A 24,446-nucleotide genomic window follows, 5' to 3' on the forward strand; every position below is an offset into this window, starting at 1 on the left:
CACCCCCAGGCTCTCATGCATATTGACACACCTTTACCTTGCCCGCATTCTCACCAGCCCACCAGGTAGTATTGCCCAGTGGTTAAGACTGTGGGATTTGATGGCAACTGAGTCTGGGGCTCTATATTTTAACAGCTTTTTACCTTTGGGCAAGTCACTTCCCCTCTGGAGTAGAATGGAACTAATAATAGCCCCAACTGTATATAGAACTGTTGCAAAGATTAAATGAGAGTACATAAAAATACATATGCAAATACCCACTAATAGATCTAGTATTATTTTTCAATCGTTCCAGCATGTATTCATGCACCCAGGAGAGAGGAGGCTGTGAATGCCTTGATTTATCCTCTGCAAATGGGGTTTTCCTTTCCTGCTCCCTGCATTGACTCTCATCTTCAATCCCTGCAGTGCCAGGGACTCGGCTGGGATGATGCCGCAGGCCCCTCCCCCTCCTTGACTGGGGAGGACACATGCCTCTGGCTCCGTTGGGCTGAGCTGCGAGGGGGTGACTCAGCATTGCCAGCGCCTGCCTGGCCTGATAAGAGTGTGTTCCTGTGAATGTGTGCGTGTTAGGGGTGACCAGGGAGGGCTCTATTTCTTAGTTTGTGCATGAAGAGTACTTCTGGAAGTGTGTTTGTGATCTTGATCTTGTGTCTTTGATCTCTGTGTATTTGTGTATATGGGGGGTGGTGCATCTGTGCGTATGAGGATGTGTCCATGTTGGTGAGTTTACATAGGGGGTGTGACTGTTTGTGTCTGTCTCTCTGTGTCATATAAACAGGTTCCCCACCACCACCACCTCTGAGCTCCAGGCCCTGAGACCTAGAGAGCTCTTCCTGGCCCCAGGGACCTCTCCGTCCAGGCTGCCTGTGTTTCTTGTTGAGGAGACTTATGTACTCATATGGGTGAACATGGCTTTGTTGGTCACTGTAGGTTTCTGTTGCTGCTTGAACTTCAGGGCCCCAACCCTACTGCCTCTGCCTGTGAAGTCTCTACCTCCCTCCCCAGATTATAGGGAGCAACTTGCTACCTGAGATGCTCCCTGTGAGAGAAGACTTCCAGAGGAGACAACTCACATTTAGTAATCACTACTATTTTAACATGCATTCTCTCATTTGATGTCATTTAATCCTCACAACCAAAAAAATATTCTGAAGAGGGTGTGAGACTCAGAGAGTAGAAGTGACAGCCCAAGGTCACACAGCTCTTAAGCAATGAAGGGAATGAAAGTGACAAGCAAGAGGCAGGTCTTCCCCTTAGGCTGAGCACCCAGTTTGCCTGGGGCCTGCGGGGGAACTGATAAGTTTGGGAGCAGGGGAAGGAACCTGTTTGTGTCTCCCCCTCCTCCCCTGAGTTGCCTGGGCCTCCAGCCAAATTCTTATCCTTCCAGAGCCTGAACACTGCCACCAGCTTCGATTGGGTGATTGAGTCTTGAGTTGGCTGATAAAGAGGCCAGGAGACTGGCTGGGGGCAAAGGGAGAAGGGCCAAAACTGTAGCCTCTGTTCCTTCAACAAAACTTTATTGAGCGTACTATTAAAAACTGACCAATACCCTGCTCGGTCTAAGAAGGGAAGAGAGTCACAAGACCAGGCCACAAGGAATGGTAGACAGGGGCCTGAGGCAGGGGGTGTGTCTGGAATCTGTTAAGGGTTTGAATCTTGATTCCACTATTTATAGAGCATGTGACCTGACCAGTCATATTTCTCTCCTAGCTTGTCTCCTCATCAGTTAAATGAAGTAATGGTACGTATCCTGCCTGCCTCTCCTGACTCTGGAATACTAGAAGAGAAAGACATTTGTAAACCTAGAGTTGCTCTCCATACATAATGGACATTCCTGTTGTAAGATGGCCCTAAAGCAACTATATACCCAGAGCCTAGAGAGAGGAGAGGATCCCATCTGAGAGATTAGGGAAGGCTGCCTGGAGGAGGTGACCTTCCAGGTAGACTTTTAAAGATGAACTTACTATATGAAAATGGAAATGGGCATTCCAGGTGGAGAAACAGCCTAGAACAAAGTCCTGGAATTAGAATAGTGAATGTGTGCTCTGGGAGCAGAAAATGATATGGTATATTTGGAGCACAGAGTGGATCATGAGACCAAATTGTGGAAGGCTTTAAATGGTAAGTTAAAACCAGCACAGGTAGGCTGGGGAGAGATACCGACATTTGGGGACAGCCAGGGAGTCTTTAAGGTAGAGACAGCCATGTTCTGGCTGGAGCTTGGCAGTCACTTGGGGGACGGGGGTTAAGAGGAGAGGGAGAATTGGTGGGCAGTGGTTAAGAGATCCTCTCCCCAGGAGGATCTATTCGAACCCTGGGGCAGGTCCCCAGGTTGACACTGAGGTGGACAACAAGCTGCACATCCCCCTCCAAGGGAGAAATGGGTGTTGGCAGGGATGGAGGAAAAGTTGAGTCAGATGCTCCAGTCCAGGGAGGGACCCATGCATGGACACAGAAGGTGACCAACAGTGAACATTTCAAGGCTCTGAAAGGCCCCACTGCCCAGGAGTTCTTCTGGGTTTGCTGCAGTGTGGAGAGGGAGCCAATGCCACCAGGAGAACTCCTTCCCAAGGAAGATGTCATCTCCAGAAGTATCTGTTGAAACAGCAATGGGTGCCAATGATTGGCTTATTATATATCTGCCAGATACCACTAACCTGTTTCCATCAGATACTCCTATTTTATGGATGAGTAAAATGAGGCCAAGAGAGGCAAAGTGATCCGCTAGCAATCACACAGCCAGTAAATGGCAAGGCCAAGACTTGAAGGCTGCATTCCCTATTTCCTGAGAGGACAGGAAAGAGCCGATCACGGTGTTGGGAAGGCTGAGATTCTGGCTTTGCAGAACCAAGGAACGTGGGAGCAGCAGACGCCAGGGAGAAGGGAAGAAGGTGTCTGCCGCCATCTTGTGGTCATAGAGCTGCTTTAGTGGCATCTCGAGCCAGCTGCCTGAGGAAAGCTGTGCCAAGGGCTCTTCTCCGGGAAAGCGAGTCGTGGTTGTCAGTTCAGAGGCAGAGGGGTGTGGTGAAAGGGCGAGCTCTCAAATGCAACTGTCCTGGATCGCAACTCCAGCTCACCACAATTTGTGAGATCCCACGCAATCTCTTATCCTTGCTCCTCATCTCTCAGGGCCTTGGAGAGGATTAACAGAGATAGTCTTTACTCCTGCCAAGACCTTTTATGCAATCTTTGCAGTTGGGAAAACCAAGGACTCAATGGAAAAATCCAGAATTGTGGGGCACAAAGCTTATTAAGGAGCCTCTTTAAGAAAAAGAATGCAAAGCTAGGAATACAAAATGCCTGTAGTCACTGAAGCTGAAAGACACAAGTGAGAAGAAGAAGTCAGAGTAGGAAGAGACAGTGGTCTTAACCAATTAAAGGAATGTATTTTACTTCTGCAAATTTCACAGAAACATATGACTTTGTGAATATAAGGCCAAGATTCCTCCCAGGGCCTATGCAAGTGTGAGGCCTTGACTGACATATAGTCTCATGGTAGGCCCACTCCTAGGCTTGGTGGAGTCAAGTATGAGGTCCCTCATGGGAGATTTAGGAATTCTGAAGCCAGAGCAGGATCTGGGTTTATGTCTGCCAACTTCCTCTCTCCCACCTCTATCCCTGCTGGCCTTTTGCTCAGATCTCCCAGAGCTTCCTACCTGGAACTGAATCCATACTCATAGCACCTGTGTGGCCACATCTTAACAATTGGATTGCTCCAGACAGGACTGCTCAGGAATCCTCTGTTACATCCAATCGAATCCTCCTTTGTTTCCAGCCTTGGGGGTCCAACCCCATAAGTCCCAGGCAGCCTTCTCTGCCTGCCCTTGCCTCCTCAGGCAGTTCCAGCACTGTGCTTGGCCCAAAAGCCTTTGGTCAGAACAGAGTTATTGTCTGAGTCCCTGCAGTGCAGTCAGTCTGATGTTGCCCACATGTGGTCAGTCCAGATGGACACATGCTGAGCCCTCCTCTTACACAGCAAGGCCTGTGGGGTAGGGATCAGAGACAGAGAGAGGACTCAGACCCAGTCTCAGCCCTGCTTCACAATCTAGTGGTCAGGTAAGACATGGACTGAATCTTAAAACTTTTAGGGCTAAGGATAACTTAGAGATCAACTAGTCCAAGTGATTGTCGAACTCTTTTAAAGCCCAATGTGACAAAGAGAGGGAAACTGTGGGTGTGTAGGGCTGTGGGGAGGTCTCTATGCTTGGCCTTTCCCTGTCTTACCCCCTGTTTGGCCTCTCCCAGCCCTTCTAAGGAACTATGAGTCAGAACCACTGTTCAAGTTCGAGCCCTTTGCTTTAACAGAGGCCCTGCAAAGGGAAGAGATGTGACCAAGGTCACAGAACAAGTTAGTGGCTGAGGCTGGATTCAAACCTACGTCTGATTAACTCCAGGTTTGAAGCTCTCTTTGCTCACCCTCAACACTGAACAGTTGGGACTGAACCATCCCTTCCCACACTGACTCATATCTCCATATTCTCACTCTGGATCCTCCATCCACTCAGCACAGCCAGAATAGCAAAGAGAAGTTCAAAGGGGCCCCAGAGGCCCATAGGAGTGGGACAGTAAGGAAGGGGCGCTCTTGGAGCCCCCATACTGAAATGAGGGCAGAGACTAGACTTTTATCTGTTGGTTCACTGCTTATCTTTGGTCTGAGCACAGAACCTGCCACACTGCTTATAGTATATATTAGTTGAATGAATGAATTTGAAGTAGCAGCTTAGGCTAGGGGAACTTTCCTGGTTCTCTCCAGGTTGACCACATCCACCTCTGGGTGTTTCTCCTGGTCCCCTGGGGATGTGGATCTGGATTGGACTTCCTGCAGATCTTAGTAAAGATTTTCAGTTTTGCTACATCTTCCTTAACTTTCTCTCCAGAGCAACGTCTTGACTATCAGAGGAAGCTGTTGTCTGACTTTGGGCAAGTCACTTCCCCTCTTGGAGCCTCCATCGCCCCATTTGTTAAAAATATTTCCTTTGCAGTATTTTTAATTATTCAATTGAAATAGTTATTATGACATTTCATGTGCCAGGTACTGCATGAGACACATGAGATTGAGAAAATAAATGTGATAATAGCTAATAAATGAGATAATAGCTGTAAAGGACTGCAGCGCTTCACATATAATGGACGCTCAGTGATAGTTTCACACCCCGCCCAGCCCACACTCACCCAGTGTCTCCCAACAGAATGCTTCCCTCATCCAAGACCCTTCTTCAGGAACCAGTTCCAATCCACAAGCTTCCAGGGATGAGGAGCGGGTAGGGCGGGTGACTGAGCTATGGACACCAGATCCAAAGAAAGGAGTAGGAACTAAATAAGGTGCTAATGTCAGAGGTGGCCAGTATGTGGCAGCAGCGTCCGTGAAATGAATCTGTCTTCCTGCCCCCTCTCCTAAAATTCTCCCAGGCCAATCTGTTTGGTTGTCTTCACATATGTGAAGATTAGGTGTATGAATGAGTGTGTGCCCAGGTGGGAGGTGTGTGTACAAAGAAGTTCATGTGTAAACCTGTGCTATGAATGCACAGGGACATGTATGTGAGTAATATGTATATAGGTGCCAGGTGAGTAATATGTATATAGGTGCCTGGGTGAAAGAACAGAAAGTACCTGATAGGGTGAAGGACTGTGTGGGGAGGATATTTGTGCACACAGTCAAGTGTGTGTATGTGTGTCCTCGGGGGCAGTGTGGGTCTATGTGCCTGTGACTGTGTGGCAAGTGTAGACCTCTTAACCTCTTGAGTCCTGGCCCTGGAACTTTGGCACCTCCAGAGAATCCTGCCCCAAGGCACATAGTGACACACAGTGCATATCACATTTCAGAAGACTCTGGAATTACTGGTGGACCCCCTGGGGTTGCCCCTGGGTAAAGGGTACACTCAGATGTTAATAGAATGGGGAACTATTGGCGATGTTTCTCCCCTTATTTTCAAGCTTATCAAATTTCTCGGTTTCTACAATGAACATTCTATCATAACCACAAAAATTATTTTTAATTATTTTTATTACTTTTAAAAGTAACCATAATAATTATCAAAGAAAAAAATCCTGTTCCTTATCACCATCTTTCCTTTTCCCCTTAGAGAGCAGAAGAGTTCCCATGTGTCTGGCAATGCCATGGGGGCCCAGCAGCCTGTTGAGAAAGAGCAGGTCTTGCTCAGTGTGGGGGAGCCCTGGCAGCAGCTGTTGAGAGGGGAGCAATCAGAGAAGACTTCCTGGAGGCAAAGGAAGTGGAGCTGACCTGGAAGGGTGATGAAGCTGGCACATGACAGGAGTCTTCCCTGCCTGCTCCACGTCTCTGAGAACTGCCTGCCGTCTGGCTGGGCTTCAGCATCCTCTTCCTGTGGAGGATCCTCTTCTCCTAATGAGGGAGTTTGAGATTATAGACAGGCAAGATTGAATTTAGATTCCTAGAATCCCCCACTGGGAAGGGGCATGGAAGGTCACCTGGATTTTTCAAGCAAGTGAGATCTATTGAAGATTAAAAGCAGAGAGTGTTTCCCCAACAATAACGTGCCCTGGTTACCATGCTCAGCTGTTGTCTTGTTGAGTCCTCAGGAAAGTCCTGATAAGTTAGTTGTAATAATTATCAACTTTTATAAAAGAGGAAAGTGACGCCCAGAATGGTCATACAGATATGCTTTTCCTTGGGGCATACATCAAGGGGAATAAAAATCTCCACTGTGCACATATATTCACATAAACAACCAGGTGCTCTTGCGTGTGCTATATATAAACTCTCTCTCTCTCTCTCCCCACCCTTTCTGTCTGTCTGTCTGTCTGTCTGTCTGTCTCTCTCTCTCTCTCTCTCTCTTCCCACCCCCTACCCCTGTCTCTCACCTTCAGAGATGTTCTTCCCAGCCTCAGTGGGAGTTGGTTCTGGGTGGAGCTGCCAGGCCTCCCAGTGAGGTGTCCTTGACCTGAGTCCCTCTCTGTGAGCAGACCGAGCCCAAGCAGTCAAGCCCCTCCCCTTCCTGGGAAGTCTGGTAGCCCTGCTCATGCCACTGCCCACACAGTGAGCCACTGACCAAGTCTAGATCAGGGAGGCTCACCACCTGGGTACTCATCGCCTTGACACAGCGGCCCCAGGTGGGCCGCCCCAAGTTTAAGCTCTGGGTATCTGAAGGAAGATTGCCCCAGAAGGAGAAGAGGGACTCGTGCCCTGGTGCCCTCTTAAGGACCTGGCCACACGTGGTAGGAAGGCAGATCTTGGGCCAGGAGGTTTCCCTTCCAGAGAGTTACTTATTAACCATCAGGGCCAACAACTATTTGAGGAGAACAGTGAGGAAGTAGAGAAGGTCTCTTGGGACAGCCAAGAGGCTGTCCTTGAATGCACAGAGGTTTGGGGCTTCTATAGCCAAACAGTGAGGAAGTAGAGAAGGTCTTTTGGGACAGAGGGCTCTAACTCTGGCACCCAGGGCTGCCTTGAATGCACAGAGGTTTGGGGCTTCTATAGCCAAAGGCAAGGTCACCGTGAGGGGAGGGGTGGAAGTGAGGTAGGAGTAGGGTGGAGGGAAGGGGGAGTTAGTGGGCACCCCAAGAGGCATGTGGGAGGGGTAGGGCTCTGGAGGACAAGGGACTTAGATTAGGAGGGTGGGCCACAGGGAAGAAGAAAGAGCCAATTTGGAGGGTGGGAGGAGGGGAGGGACACTCAGAGGCCTGGTTTGGTTCAGGTCATACTCTCAGAAGTGGCTACAGCTGCCTGGCATGTCTGTCTCTCCCATCAGATGACGTTCTTAAGGACAGTGTTGTGACTTCCTCCAAGACAGGTCCTGAGGGTAGGGCTCTACCTTCCACTCAATGTGAGCAGGCAGGTCTATATCAGTTCCCAGACTGGAGTGCCCCCCACACAAGGGAATCATAGAAGGTGAGCAAAAGAAACAGCCAGAGATGCAGACACTGTGAATAGTGCTCACTTTATTGGGAAAACAGAAGGTTAGGTCCTTAGTACCAAGGTGGGACCTGGGATAGGCAAAAGTCAGGTGTTTGAGTCAAGCTTCCTTTGTGATATGCTTGCTTCCCTCATTCCCAAAGTAGAGCAGTTCCCATTACAAACACCAGACATCCTTTTCCCTGATTCTGGGCACAGGCCCAGGGGATTTTACCAATAGATGTTTGTTTCTGAGAATAAGGAACATGAAGGAAATGTCTCTATTTATTCTCAGGATGGCAGAGCCCCCAGAACCCATCAGTGCCTATCTCTGTCCCTCTATTGTGCAGAGGCCCAGAGCGGGACAGAGACCTGCCCAAAGTCACACAGCAAGGAAGTGGAAGACAGAATCAAACCCACATTCCTCGTCTCCTGGCTGGGGACTCATTCCAAGAGGAGATTGTAGGAGATGAGCCCCATCAGAGGGATGTCACTTGCACTGACACCCACCATCCCCATGACTCAAACATTCAGGCCAGAAGGCCTAGGCCAGTGCCACCCCGGGACCTTTATTCCCTCCCATGCTAGGGCCACCTTTTGGGTCCCTGGGAGGGCAGTCCTGGTTGAGGACAAAAGGGGACAGCTATGTATAAAACATTTGGGGAGAAGACATCCTCTTGAAAATTTCTTCTCCAATGCATCTGTCCCACCTTCTGAAACTCAAGGACATGGTTAAAAGAGGAAGTCCTTTGCTCCTGACCTGCCTACAGCATTAAGAGATGTGGATCAGAGCATGTGTGACATAAAACACTACATAACATTAAAAAGCTCCATTTGTTGGCACTTACTGGGCACCAGGCACTTCATTCATCCACTGGGTAAAATAACTACTGTGTGCCAGTTGCAGTGCAATTCGCTCGGAACACTTTTTTGACCAAAACAGACAAGGTCCCTCACTCACAGCCTCTTTCTAAATCTTCACAACTTCTTACCAGGTTGCGAAAATGGGCTCGAAGTGTGAAGTGACTTGCCTGAGGTCATACAGCAAAGTCATGGCAGGAAGTCGAAAAATTACAGAACAAGCAGGGCTTCTAAGGCAAGGAGGAAATGAATAGGGAGAGGGACCTGCCAAAGTCACAGCAGTTTCTTGGGCAGCTGGCACGTGGCTCTGCTACCAAGGTGATTGGGCGTAAAACCAGGCACTGGCAATGCTCAGTCTATGCCTGTAAGCTGGATGCAAGGTCTCCCTAGTGTCCTCTCTGTAATCACAGAGTTCCTCTTGGGAGGCAGGAGGAGGAAAGCAGAGGAAACAGACTTGACAGATCTAAGACAGGACTGTTGCTGGCCCACCAGCCATTAACATGCATGTGGCCTTGGGCAAGTCATTCTCCTCTCTGAGCCTCAGTTTCCTCATCTGTGAAATCAAAGTAATAATAATAGTAATGCCTACCTCAGTCATGCTGTGAAGATTAAAGTGCTTAGAACAATGATGAGAACTGTGAGCTGTGTATTACCTGCTGTTATCATTATGTGGGCCTCTCCCTGAGATGGGTGGGTGAAAGCACTCTGCACTCTGGGAAGGGCTGGCCGTGGGGCTCATGGCTAGTGGAGACGACAGGGCTAGAACCTGGACAGCCGCTAGCCTAGCGCTCTGCCCCATCAGGATGTCCATCCTGAAGGCCCTCGTCGGCCCCTCTTTGAATTCTTAAGCTGCCTGGCACCAGAATTACACAGCCAGCTGTCCTAGTCCCCAGTCTCCCAACATCTGCAAGCTTGGAGTGGGAAGACCAGGCTCTGACTTTCCCCCATCACTCCCCCTAGTCCCAGCACTATGTGCTCAGTGCCCAGAAATAAAAGAAAGGAATAAATAATCACGAATAAATCAATGATGAGAGAAAGGTGTGTGGATGTTTTGTGTGTGGGTGCTGGGGCCACAACCCAGGGACATCACTTCTTGGGGGTTTTGGAGCCTCTGGAGCCGGTTCCCACATAGATCTGCAATAATTGCTAGGCAGGGAAGGCAGCCAGATGCCAAGTCCCAGGCTAGGGAGCTGCTGAAAACAGAGAGGGCTGGTCTTTGGGCAAAGACCTAACAGGTGCCCAGCCTAGACTGTTGCTCCTCCAAGTCCTCTTAGAACTCTGGTGGCCCCTCTGCCTCTTGGGGAGCATTTTAAATTCCAAGCCAAGCAAACCTCCTTAGCGAGCAGCCTCTGCACCACGCCCCCCCCCACTTTGTTACAGAATAATCCTGTCTCTGGGGGCCTGCTATGTACCAGGAACTTTGGTAAATGCCTCACTCACAACATCTCTAGCTTTCAGAAGGGGCTCTTGGAAGCGAAGTGACTTGCCTAAGATCACTCTGCTAGCAAGTGGCCAAGAATCCAGCAAAATCAGGACTCTTATTAGAGACTGAGCATCATATTAGAGACTGGCCCATTCCTTCATCTTGGATCTAGGAAGAAACAGAAGCACAGAGGGCAAATCCTTAGATCACACAGCCAGTTAGCTTCAGAGCTGAGATTCGGATCCAGATTTGGAGCTTCCCAGGCCATGTAGGAGACTGAACTTGAGGACTCCAGTTTACTCCCACCACCCTCCTGTCCTCCCCACCCCCAACCTCTCTTATATGACACTTGACATTATCCATCACTCCCTCCCCCTGGGAACGCCCTCCTCCTCCAGTTTCCATAGCAGCACATTCTCCCCATCCTCCTCCTGCGTCTCAGCAGCTTCTCACCACAGCAGCTCCTGAGCCTAGAGGGATCCCCAGGCTGGATCCCCATTTTCTTCTCTTCATTAACTACCCTTGAAAGTTCATCTACTTCCCTTCTAGGTCTCTAGCTCTGACCTTGCACTGCAGCTCCACTTTTAATAACAGCAACTTACCTTGTGCCAAGAGCTTCCTTATGTGCTGGGGTCTATACAGCAGATCCTCAAATAACGTCATTTCATTCAATTTTTCATTTTTCAGTGATGAGAAAAAAAAATTGATTCTCAGCTGGGGCCACTGTCTGTAGAGTTTGCACATTCTCTTCATGTCTGTGTGGGTTTTTTCTGGGTACTCTGGTTTCCTCCCACATCCCAAAAATGTGCATGTGAGGTGAACTGGTGTGTCTAAATAATCCCAGTCTGAGAGATTATGGGCTGCAATGGAAGGGCGTCCTGCCCAGGGTTGGGTCCCATCTTGTGCCCTGAGCTGCCCGGAGAAGCTCCAGCCACCTCTGACCAGCCACCTGTGACCCTGAACTGGAATAAGCAGGTCGGAAAAGAATTATCTTACTTCTTTTTATTAATCTTTCTTTAATGTATGTATAGCTCACATTTATTCTTTAGAAGTATTTGGGGTCTGTTTATTTAGATGTTTGGTAATGTTTTTGTGGCCAGAAATATGCCGTAGGAACTTAACTCTTATTTAGACCAAGTAGCCTATGGTAAAATTGGTTTTGTTACGTCATTTCGCTTAAAGTTGCACTTTCCAAGAACCTATAGGTGACATTAAGTGAGGACTTACTCTACATACATTAACTCGTTAAATCCTCACAGCAACCCCACGAAGGAAATTCATACTAGAGATGAGGAAACTGAGGCACAGAGAGAGAAAGCCAAGATCTGACTCCAGCCTCAACCACTGAAATTGTAGGACATTTTGAAACCAGAGGTAAAAACTTCCCTCCCACCTCCTGAAGAGAGAAATGGAAATTTTGGGAGAAATCAGACCTACTCCACAGTTTTGAGAGCCCTGTGATAATCTAGAATTACACTGTCAATTTGGAGCTTTAAAATGCATCGCGTACAGTACATTTGAAATGTGAAGAGTTGGAGAGTGCCAGGAGGAACAAAAGTTCATGGAAAATTGCCCTTCCAAATTTTTCCATTTGGTTTTTAAGTCTTCAAAAACCTCATCCCAGGGTTCCAGCTACTAAGGGTCTTCTACTTCAGTGGTGCTTGGAATTCACTGGAAACTTGGACCCTGGAGTTCCACTAACCTGAGTTCTGCCACCATTAACAAACTCTGTGACTTAGGGGTGAGTGGCTTTACTTACCTCTCTGAGCCTGACTTCTTGTGTAAAAAAAAGGTAATACTGTTTCCCCTACTTCCCACCCAATGTCCCCACAGGATTGGCATCAGAAACACTCAGTTAAGCCCTATGCTCCAGCTGCGCACCACTTCTCAGGTGTGCCAAGCACACGAACATTTCCATGCTTCTGCACACGCTGTTCTCTCTTCTCTGTGGCTGACTCCCAGTCATCCTTTAAGGCCCTCTGACCCGTTTCCACCTCTTCCAGAATTGCTACAAATGTTTCAGGAAAAAGCTAGAAAAGACACTTCCCTGTGACACTCGCCCTGGGGCTCCCTGTCACCTCACGCATCACACTGAGGTGCAATGATTTGTTTATGCTTTGTCTCCCAGCATGAGCTCAAACGTTCTGAGAGCAAATCTGTATCAGGCTCATTTCTGAGTCCCGGTGCCCAACATGCACAGCCTGGCATGAAGTAGATTTCAATATGGTTTGCTTTACCTTAAATGCATCGCTTCAATAGGGACCCAACACCTGCTGACCCCAGAACAAATTTATACATGAGCAGTGGTAAAAGGGAGTGAGATCTGTCATAGCCACAGGAAATGGCAATGAGACGGGCCTGTCCTGGGAGGAGTAGTTGAAGGAGACACAGTCCTTGCAAGGAGAATAAATAGGCCTGGATCCAGTGTCACCTCCTTCAGGAGCCTTCCCTGGTTCCTAAAGTGTCTCCTTCCTCTGACATCTCCCGAAAGCATTTTCAGAAGTCTCAAGTGATAAGGAGTGTCCAGGAGTGTTCCGGTCTTGCTGATACTCCCCCACCCCCATTCAGACACAGAGATCTCTGTGGTCACAGACTCCATTTGAATGGTGAAGGTGATCTAGGTGAGCTGGGACCCCAGGCTTAGGTAGCTTAGTAGGCTAGATCTGAGTGCTGGGCACTGCCCCACATCTTCCAGAGCACTAGTAGAGCCTTTCCTGGAGGAAGAAAATTCCCAAGTCTGCAGCTTCCGGGGACCTCACCTTGAGAAGGGGACAGTGCTTTGCCCACTAGGGCATCCCTACCCCTAATGTGCCCAAAGCCCATCTTGGTGCCTAATCCCCCCACCCCCTGAATGTTAGTTCAGCCCCTGTTGGAATGACAGCCTCCCAGACAGGGGAAAGGCTTTTGTTCCAAGGAAATGACTGTCAGAGGGAGAAGAGGAATATTGTTCCCTTTTTTTTTTTTAACTTGAGACAAAGACGTCAATTTCTTTCCATCTGTCCCAAAAAAGGAAGAAAATTAAATTAGTTTTTACAAGGATGTCAGAACACTACTTCAATAGCGAGTCAGGGTGTATGGCTGAGGCAGTGTCTGCTAGGGAGGGCGGGGGGAGATGAAGCATGGGGGAGGCACTGGGAACAAGGACAGACCCTGATATTGGGAAAAGCAAAGGTCTGGAAATGCCTGTATAAAATGCCAAACAAATGAAGAGAAAAACTTCTATGCTTAGCTCTAGGTGGACCTCCCCCACCCCCACACACATCCCTCAGCAGCTTGGAGGGGGCAGCTAGACCAGGTGAGGGACCTGGGAGTCCTGTGAAAAGGAAGAGGGGAGCACACACTGACATTAGCATTGTAGTCATAAAAGCCTTCTTCCCCCCAGTTCCTTCAGTGCCAGGTCCCTGTGTGGGCCAGCCCAGTTCAATGGAAACACTGGACACACAGGGGCACAGCTAGATGTCGGGAGAAGGGAGAGAGGATTTTTTATTGGCTCTTCTCAGGAGCCCGAGACCCAGAGGCCAGTAGAAGGAAAAGTCTGTACTGGTTCCTCAGATGCCCCACCCATTCCCAGGTGCACTCACCGTCAGTGAAACCCTAACTCATGGTCTGTCCCAGTACCTGGGCTAGAGAAGGCAGGGTCCTGGAGACTCCCCAGAAGCATCTGCTCTCTGACTCCAAGACCTAACCTCAAACCAGAACCACCCCTGACTTCCCACCTCAGCCCACAGACCACCACCCGTTGGTACAGAGGCTGCCCTGCAGCTCTGGCTTTTGGAACTGAAGCTACGGGACCTCTTCACTCCTGAGCCCAGAGAGAATTTGGGGCTGGTGTCCCTATCCAAACTGAGGCCCTGTCCCACTACCCTATCCTAGAGCCGCTGTCCCTGCTCCACTGTCCAGTCCCAACCCCCACTGGGAGGCAGTGCTGGGGACACTACTTAGATGGGGAGGTACCTCTGCCCATTCCAAGGAAATGACTGTCAAGGAGAGAAAATGTATATATTTTTATCTCTCCTTCTCGATTTTATTTTCTCTTTATTTATAAAGATGTCAAGTTGAACCTGGACCTCAGCGAGCCCTGCCTCTTACCAGAACTCAGGGCTGGGGCTCTACCCCAAAGTTGTGGCCCAAATTCCCTGTGCACGGGCCATATCTCTGTGGCCCAATCTTGAGCAGTAGCCACTCCTCACTGTCCCGTCCTTGTCCTTCTGTCTCACTCCAGAAGGGGCCCCTCGTCACTACACAGCGGCCCAACCTTGCAGCTCATTTCTCAAACCACCGTCCCCACCACTGCCCCGCCTGCGTCCCGCGCCCAATATCTTCAGGTCTCAAGCGGGATCCCCACTCCCGCAAGCCCGGCTCAGGGTTAGAATTCGAGGCTGTTCCAAAGTTGAAGCCCGGCCCCGCTGTAGAGGCCCTTTACATCAGCCCAGTTCTAGAATCACAGGTCCCACTCCCCTGGCGTCCCTAGCTCCTCATCCTGGCCCCAACCGGGAGCCCTTAACCGTGCGCTCAGACCAGAGGCACCGCCCCACTGTCCTGCCCTCTGCCCCGCCCCAGACCAGCGGTCCACCCACTTCAGGGGCCCCACCTCCTGGCCCCTGCCCCGTCTCAAGCCCCGCACCCTTCTCCAAAACAGAGGCCCACCTCTGCCCCTTTCCGCGTCGTGGCCCCCGCCCCCATTAGAACTCGCTGTGACCGCCAGGTCACTCCGGAGGGGTGTGCGGAGGGCCGGCCTGGCCTGGTCAAGCGGCGGCGCCACCGCCGGGACAGTCAGAGGGGGTGCAGGCGGTGACCCGTTCGCGGGCCGTGGCTTCGCGGGCGCGGCTGAAGCTGCCGGGCTCTGGGCGGCTGCAGGGTGAGCGGCAGAGCTGGCGGAAGCAGCGCTTAAAGTTCTCGTCGAGGAAGGCGTAGAGCAGGGGGTTGAGGCTGCTGTTGGCGTAGCCAAGCGCGATGCACAGGTGCAGCGCAGCCACCACGAGCGGGTTACGGCGGTCGATGTCCACCAGCATCCAGACGATGACGAAGATGTGGATGGGCGCCCAGCACACCACGAAGGCGCCCACCACCACCAGCACCATGCGCGTGATCCGCCGCAGGCTGCGGTCCTTCTCCTTGGAGCCTGACAGCAGGCGCACACTGCGCAGGCGCAGCAGCATGAGGCCGTAGCACACGGTGATGATGAGAATAGGCACCACGAAGGCGAAGAGAAACACGCAGATCTTGGTCACCGTGTCCCAGTACCAGCTGGGGCTAGGGAACTGGAGCATGCACACCACTGCCCCATCTGGGCAGAGGAAACAAGGAAAGACAGACAGGGGTGAGGGACTTGTGGGCCTAAAGGACCCTCCCTGCCTGTTCGCCCACCCTTCTCGCTTCGGTCAAGTTCCACTGCCTCTTCCTAGCCTTTCCTCAAAGTGATTCTTCTACCTGGAATGTCTTCCTTCTCTTCCGTTACTTGGTGAACTCTTAATCGTCCTTTAAGGGTTGGCCTTAATCTAGGTCTTCCTATATTCTCTCCCAGTCGTTTTATAAGCCTCTATGTCTATGGGCAATAATAATACAATTTAGCCCAAGCCTTCTAAATGCCAGACATTATAATAACTCAAAACACCCCACACATTTCAGTAGCTTCAGGGGGAACAATATTGCTAAATCGACATAGAGAGCATGAGTTAAGAGCAGGACTCAGGGCCTACTAATTGTGTGGTGTGGCCTTGGACAGATTATTCAGCCTCTTCAAGAGCATCTGTAAAATGGGACTAATAACAGTACCTACACCTGTGAGGATTAGATGGGCCAAAGCATGTAAAGCACAGTGGAGTTCAAGCTCTTGGTGCACTCACAGAGCAGAGGGATAGATACATGTGGAAGTCCAGAAATCCAGGAAGGGCTGGGGAGGCTGATTTCAGTTTAATGGGAAGAACTTACTGACTGTCAGGCTTGTCCACAGATAAGAGGGACACCCAGAATGGAATGAGCTCCTTATTCCTGGAGTGTGAGCTTGGGCTGGATGAGCACCTTAGGGAATGTTGTGAGACACAGACACAGGGCTGAGACTGGCCCAGGAGACTCCCAAGATATTCTGAAATTCTGGAAGTTAAGGAGCCACGCAGTAGACTTGGAACCTGAGAGTTGTGAGAAGGGGGCTAGGGATCCACAGACAAAGTGGACAGAGGACATCAGGCTGGCAAGATCCACAGGAATGACTGAGTGCAAGGGCATCATTGTACAGATGGTAGAAGCAGGTCCAGAGAGAAACAGCACTTGTCCAAGGTCACACAGCAAGTGGCATACAGAACCAATGAGTGCCAATGGCACACACTGGGGAAATGGTCTGTATGTGTGTCTGTGTGTGTGTGTGCAGTGAGGAGGCCCATCTGGCCCAGCTCTCCAGCAGGGCTACAGTTAATGGCCTGTAAACTGAAGGCTGACAGTGAGGAATGGGGCCCAGCTGCTGAGTCAAGACCAATAGTTCAGAGGGTGTATAAAGGCCCTGGGGGTTCTACCCTTGTGAGAGTCAAGGATGGCTAAGAAACCTGCCACCAACCCTGTTCCCCTCTCCTACCACAGCACTGAATGTCTGCAAACCTTCACCCCAGGGGACAAAAGGAACAGGAGGCAGGAGCCTTGGGTTCTAGGCAAATTCCACTAAATGTCTGACTGTTTGACCCTAAATAAAACTCTCTGATTCTCAATTTTCTTATAGTCAAATGCAGGCAGGAGTCCCTGCCTTGTCTATCTCACAGACTTAATCATTCTAATAGCAATGAGCCAGGCCTTGTCCTAAGTCCTAAGCATTTCACATAAATAACCTCATTTAATCTTCTCAACACCCCATGATATAGTGTGGCTCAGATATGTTAGTGACCAGTATCTTTGGCACCCTGCTAAACTACTTTTCCCACTTCTTTACAGCAAGTTGGGGTCCTGTGACCAGCTATCACTAGGAAGAGATGGGCCATAACATTAAAAGTGGTTGTACTTTTCCACCATTCCCTCTCCATATTCTTCTGCTGGCCAGATGCCAGCCATGATGGATTTCAAAACCATCGTTTGGAGCCTGAGTCCCTGAATGACTCTGTGGAATAGAGTCCTTCTTTCTCACATCGGAGTGTGATGTGAGAAATAATACTGTGTTAAGCCACTGAGCTTTGAAGATTGTTATAGCAGCTACCCTGACTGATGTAGGTAGTCACTATACTACTAGTTGCCATTTTACTCTGAAGAAATGCACCTATTGGTCATTCTCTGAAGGCATCTCTAGGCCTCTCTTTGGTTATCTGAGCCAATGGTTTTCAAATTGGAGTGGAAAGGAGTTTAGGATGGAACTACAGATCTTGTGGCTTCCACTGCTCACTGGTCAGTGACACCCTCACCCCACTATCCATCCATTTATCTCCTTATAGGTCAGTCATCCACACACTTCTGGCCAGCAGCTACATGCATATAGATTAGCCATCCATAATCCCACTCATAAAGTAAATTTGGTTAGCAACCCATGAGACCACTAATCAATCATTCATCCTCACGAAAGTCAACCATTCACATTCCCATTGGTTGACTATCCATACCCCCACTGGCCAGCCATCCACACTTTCATTTATCAGCAATCTGCACCTCCACTAGTAAAACACCTACACCCACCCTGGTAAGAGACTTACAAATCCCGTATGCTGGTTCCTATGGTCAGTGGCCTGTACCACAGCTCCCTCACTTACTTACCCCGGGGACGAGTCACAGCCATGATCATGATGGGTACACCAACACCTGAGGCCAGGACCCAGATGCAGATGTTGATCAGCTTGGCCTTGGCAGGTGTGCGGAAGTCCAGGGCCTTGACAGGGTGGCAGACGGCAATATAGCGGTCGACGCTCATCATGGTGAGTGTGAAGATGCTGGTGAACATATTGTAGTAGTCAATGGAGAGCACAGCCTTGCAGAGCAGTTCCCCAAAGGGCCATGTCTCCATCAGGTACTTGGCACTCTGGAAAGGCAGTGTGCTGGTGGCCAATGCATCTGCCAAGGCCAGGTTGAAGATGTAGATGTTGGTGGCTGTCTTCATCTTAGTGTACCTTAAAAGGAAGTGCATGTGTAACTTCCATTTCACAGATTTCAGTTTCACATGAAATTTAGGGACTTGAAATGACTGGCCCAAGGTCACAAAAGGTCAGAGATAGAGGTGGGACTGGAACCCTGAATTATCTGGTTCAGCATCACTCCTTTCCACTATAACAGATGCAAAATGATTTCTGACTGGGGATAACTTTGTCAGAAGTTATTTTAGGAAAAGCCTTTATCTTCTGTGGTGTACTAAGTAACATGGTTAAAGATAAAAATGGGTTCTAGGGGAAAAGAGGTCTAGGCTCCAATCCTGCCTCTACTGTTTATCAGCTGAGTGACTCTGAGCTAGTAGAGGCTTGAACTCTAAGCCTCAGTGTCCACAACTGTAAAAAGTGGAGTGACACTATTACCAACCTCACTGGGTTGTTATGAAATTTACTGAGATGATAAAGCACTTAGCCTTGAGCCCAAAGCATAGTAAGTGCTCAGTATGTGATAGCTGTTATTATTATTCATATATAAAGAAGGAAGCTGGGGGCTAGATTAGAGTGACCTGACCCTCTACCACAGACCTGGCCGTTTGAGAATATGATTGGCCAGCTTTGAAGAAGGGACTCTACCTAGCTGACTGGCTGGGGCCTTAGACTGCCTGGGGTGTCCTCCATAGTAGACCAGGGCTCCCAGTCCTTGTTGTAGTCCCATCCAGAGCATCTTAGGACTCACCCAGCTATGGGGAAAGGGAGCAGGTGACAGTGTCACACATCTGACCCAGAGCAAGAGCCAGGTGTCCAAGTCAGAAGTCTACAACCAAGCCGGTACCCGAAACTCTCCAACATACCTCTGTGCTCTATGCTGCTACATAGCTGACTATACAACAGCTGGCCCTTTGTTTGGCCAACACTGACAGTCATTGTTCCTTCTGTACCAGAGCCTGGGCTGTGCACCAGGCAGCCTGGAGGAGGCTGCATACACTGAAACAGACTGTCCTGGTGCAGTGTGATCACCGCAGAAACACACAGGTACACTGAGGTAAGGACTGCATTCATGCCCCTGGAACGATCTGAGAAAACCAGAGAAGGGTTGCATGAGCAACTCCTCAAATTTCAGAACAGAAAGGCCCTGAGAGGTTGAGAAGTGATTTAATGAAAGTGTGGTCCAAAGACTTCCTTCAGAATTACTGGAAGAGCCTGTGAAAAATGCAGATTCTTGGACCCCACCCCAGACCTTCTAGGTCCTAATCTCTGAAAATCTTTAACAAGAACCTCCCACAACACACACACACACGCGCACACGCACACGCACACACACACATGCACACACACAGTCATGCCAAGTGATTCTTATGGACCCTAAAGTTTAAGAAACACTATGCAACCTACAGCCCATAGTGGAGAGAAATAGGGAAACTGAGCCAAGGCCACACAGAGACAGTGGCGGGGCCAAGGCAAGAACTTACACTTCCTGACTCCCAGGCCAGTGCTCTCTCTCCACTCTACCCCAAGGGTGGAATTACACTGCCAGCCTCTACCCCTCTATGCCAGAATCCTGACACCACGCCAAGCCCCAGGCACCCAGGTGAATGCCCTCAATATGCTTTGAATGACTGAACAAACTGGTATCAGCTCAGGTTGTTCCTTCATGAAGTGATTTGTTTGGTTTAAAAAAATATATTGACTCACTCATTGTCCTCCAGGGCCAGCATCTGTCCCACGCCCTCCCAAAATAGCTGTCATTTGCCCTGGGGCTGAAGAAGCAAAAAGTTTTGCTCGGAAACAGCAGAATTGCAAGTCTTGGGAAGTCTGTCTTCAGCCGGGTGCAGGATCACAGCTGTGTGGGAGGCGGTCTCAACCCCACAGCTGACTCGTCTAATTTCGCTTCTTTTACGCAGAACAATTAGAGGCTGTTCTTTGCCTGCTATTTTGATTTGTGAAGGATCCTTCAATTCCCAGAGGGGGCTGGGATGCTGGGAAGTGGGTGATGAAGCTGCTGTAGCTGGTCCAAGCAGGGCTAAGAGGCCCAGTGCTGGCTGCCAGCCAGAGCCCCAGAAGCTTCTCTAATCACAGGTCTCCCCCACTCCATAGCTAACCTGCGCCAAGCCCTGTCCTATTGACCACCTCAGACAAACCGTGTAGCTCTCCTGCTCTCAAGGCCCCACTGGCTCCTCGAAGTTGTCCCCACATTCCACAAACCGGCCCTGACCACCTCTTGGGCCTCAGCTCCCAGAACCTTCCCCTGATGGGTGTGCCCCAGCCCCTGGCCTCTTTGCTGTTCCTTGGACACATCAAGCCCACTTCCGCCTCAGGGCCTCTGCTTCGAACCCTCAACCTCAAAAATTTACATGATTTGCTCCTTCACTTAACTCAAGACTCTATTCAAACGTCACCTCCTCGGAGAGGCTGCCGTGACCTCCCTGTCTAAAGTACTCCTCTCCCCACCATCACGACCTCCTAACACTGCTTCATTTTTCTTGATTGCCTGAACCACAGCCTGACTTACATTTATCTTCTTTTCTCTTTTGCCTCTCTCGCTCATATAAGTGAGGGAGATTTTGTCCATTTTGTCCCCTGCTGTGTCATGGGCCCTACCAATAGTGCCCAGCAAATATTAGGCTCTCAATAGACATTCGTTGTATGGATGTCTCATGCCTCTCACGGGGACCACCACGGCATCCTCTCTCCCCCACAATTCATCTTCCACAAAAGTCAGGGTGCTCGTTCTAAAAGGCAGATTTGCTCAGGACACTACTGCTTACGACCCTTCTGTGGCTCCCCATTGCCATCTGGATAAAATCCAAACTCAGACCAGCATTCCACCTGGGTAGTCTCCTTTCCCACAGTGCCTTCCCACATCCAGCCACATCTGGAGCTTTGCAGACATTCATTCTAGCATGCCCTCCCTGCTAAGAGACAGCCGCTGTAATGGTTTAGTGGGAATTCTTCCAAACAACATATATGTATATAACTTTTAATAAAATTTTATTTTTGCCAGTGTAATAGTTACATAGCATAAAAAGTCACGTAGTACTATAATGAAAACAGATGCCCCTCTGCCCTACCCTTCCCCACTCTTCTGTCCTGCTCCCCAGAGGCCATTATTTTTCATGTTTTTAGTTATTTTAGTGATTAGCTCCATAATTCTAAATAATGTGTTTAAATGACTTTTTCTCGATTCATCAATTTTAGACAGTATCTGTTGAGGTTTTATTCAGTTACGCCAGGCTATGCAGCAGTAACAAACTATTCCCAAACCTCCGTGGCTTAATACAATAAAGGTTTATTTCTCACCCTTTCAGCATCACTCACTCAAGTGCCTCCAGGACAACTATATTCCACGAGGCAGTTCCAGCCTGCTTCCATTGTGTGGCCCTGCCATCTTAACCTGAGGCCTCATTGATCAGCACAAAGGAGAAGAGACAGCTGCAGGGTAGCGTCAGTCCAGCTGCGACATAGCACATCCACCTGAAGCCGACTGCCTAGAACTAGTGCTGTGCCCCCACACAACTGTGAGAGGCTGAGACGTACAGTCTTCTATGTGCCTAGAAGCAGAGAAAACCAGATACTAGTGAACAACACTAACGTCCCCCACAACTCCCTATTATGGTAGATTACACTACTCAACCCCACTTCCTCCCTCCATCTTCCCAATATCATTTTACCACAATTTAAAATTTTTTAGTTAAGTTGATATTCAGGGTTTATACTTTATTTTAGGGTTTACATTTTCATGACGTCATAGATATTGTCCACTGCTGAGCTAAATGCTATGCTATAATTACATTTATTTCCTACGATTTTTGTTTTTTCTGGAATAAAAAACTGCCCTTCTTTTTCCTCATTTCTTTTTTCATTTGCTTAGTTCTGTGTACATACTGCTAAATCACCTCAAACACTCCAGCAGATCCATAAAATGCCTTTTCCATGCAGTCACATAATCTATCAGTTCCTTTGTGTTTTCCTAGTGATCCATCTCCTGGAACCTCCCTCCTCCCCTTTCAGTCTGGGAGTGACTGCTTTCTAGACCAGCTACACACCTGTCTTCCTATGTTAGAGCACCTGTTTCCTGGCTTGCAAGTCTTTTCTGTCTTGGTTTATGCCCTCATTTTGGTGGAGCCCATCTTCTAGTCACTTCGTAAGAAAAAGCACATAAGAAGTAAAATTTTTACACTCTCATATGTCTGAAAATGTCTTTCTTCTATCCAGATTTCTTTGGCTGTATATAGAATAGTAGGTTAGAAATTGTTTTCCATCAGAATTTTGAAGGCGTGGCTCTCTCTCTCTCTCATCTTCAGGCTTACAATGTTGCCACTGAGATATCTGAACCATTCTGATTCTTGATGGTTTGTATGTAATCTGTCCTCCCTACCTCCAAAACTTTTAGGATCTTCTCTTTATCTCTAGTATTCTGACATCTGTGGGGATGTGCCTTCGGGTAGTTCTTTTTCATTTTTATTGGGCCCTCACAGTCTGAAGATTCACATCCTTCAGTGTGAAAGGTCCTCACATCATTTCTTTGATCAATTCCTCCCCTGAGCTTTCTCTGGACTCCCTGGACCATCCACTAGTCAGACATTGGACCTCCTGGACCGACCTTCTAGTTTTCTTATCTCACCTCCATCTCTTTGTCTTTTTGGTTCATCCTCTGGGAAACTTCCTTTTTATTATCTCCCAACCTTTCTATTGACTTTTTAACAATTATGGCTCTCATGTTTTATTTTCCCAGTGCCCTTTCTTCTTATTCCTTTTTATTATAGCATCTTATTTCATGGATATGATATCTTCTCTTATCTCTCTAAGGTTACCAATAGTTTTTGTTTTGTATTTTCTTCTGCTCTCTACATTGTCTTTTTGCTTCAAACATTTTTGTTTGTTTGTCTGTTTTGGCCTTTTTCTTCTATCCTGAAGACTTCTTTCAAGTATCTGGTGATATGCAACTAAAGGTTGATCTTTCAGTGAAGCACTGAATAACTAAATGGCAGGAGTGTGAGTGTGTGTGTGTGTGTGTGTGTGTCCCCTAGGGGCCCTGTGAACTGGCGGGCTTCCCTGTAAGGGGATTGAGTAAAGATCTGATTTTACTCTGGGGGACATCTAAATATCAGTGTCTGTAGTTCTCTTCTCTGGGGCTTTCCGAAAAGAATCTGGGGAGCACACAACTGGCTATCAGGATTCTGGTAGCAAAGATGGAGAAGGTGTCTGGGGATCCCCCCATTTTCCATTTTGTATCTTGCTCTGACCCTTTCTGTGTCTGCTGGCCCTGAGTTCAGAGTTGTTCCAGGTTAACTTCTCTAAGGAAAAAAACCTTGACTTCCTGCAGAATGGAGGGATAGTCATCTGATTGTGTAGGGTACAAGGGGGAGGGGGCTAAGTGTCTCACTGCTCCCTCTATAGATAACCAATCCCCTATCCATGTTTTCAGTCCCACATCTCACTCCTGCTCAGCTTATTATCCACTTCCAATTGCTTTTCATCATCCAAATACATGTTGACATCTCTTAAGGGACAAAAACAGGCACAAGAGGTGAAACGACTTGCCCAAGGTCACATGACCAGTAAGCGGCAGAGCTGGTATTTAACTCAGGCAATCCAGTGCCAACACTTGGTAAGGACTTTGCTATACTGCCCGTCAGTGCTTGCTACCTTCCTTCCTCTCCCACCTCTCATAGTGAAAAAGATAAGGAACATGAATCTTGTTATAAGCTGAGATTTGTTCGCTCATCCAATAGGTACTAACTGAGCACCTGGTATATGCCAGGCACTGAATAAGGGATATAAGACAGAAGATGACAGTCTGACTTCTTGAAATTTATGGTCTTAGGGAGGGGGCAGACAGTGAACAAACTGCTGCGCTAATTAATGTATAGTCACCTTTGCCATGCGAAGACACAGCAAGAAGACTGCCCCCTACAACTCAGAAAGAGAGCTCACACCAGAAACCAACCATGCTGACATCTTGATCTGCCATGTTGAAAAGAATAGGAAGGAGCCAGTCATGTGAACATAAGGGGGTAGGTCAAGCTAAGACAAGATGACATTTCTGCCATGTTGAAAAGAATGGGAAGGAGCCAGTCATGTGAACATAAGGGGGTAGGTTGTTTCAGATGGAAAGAACAGCATGTGCAAAGACCTTGTGGCAGGAAAGAGCTTGATGAGCTGCAGGAATGGTCAGAAATCAAGTGCAACTAAAGGGTAGTAAGTGGGAGAGGAAGCAACAGGAGATGCAGCTGGAGCA

At 48.7% G+C, this 24,446-nt stretch overlaps 1 protein-coding gene across 1 annotated transcript in view; it reads right to left on the minus strand.

Moving 5' to 3' along the window:
* Positions 1-14,885: 14,885 nt before the first annotated feature.
* Positions 14,886-24,446, minus strand: part of OPRD1 (opioid receptor delta 1) — a 29,547-nt gene continuing 19,986 nt past the window's right edge. Inside the window, exons 2-3 of the mRNA XM_006924331.1 lie at positions 17,883-18,232; positions 14,886-15,444 (exon numbers count right to left, since the gene is read on the minus strand). Of these exons, the coding sequence (XP_006924393.1) occupies positions 14,903-15,444; positions 17,883-18,232 (892 nt within the window). The 3' untranslated portion in view covers positions 14,886-14,902. The remainder of the gene's footprint in view (positions 15,445-17,882; positions 18,233-24,446) is intronic.

The sequence above is a fragment of the Pteropus alecto genome, unplaced genomic scaffold (genome assembly GCF_000325575.1).
Source record: "Pteropus alecto unplaced genomic scaffold, ASM32557v1 scaffold39, whole genome shotgun sequence".
Classification (NCBI taxonomy): Eukaryota; Metazoa; Chordata; class Mammalia; order Chiroptera; family Pteropodidae; genus Pteropus; species Pteropus alecto.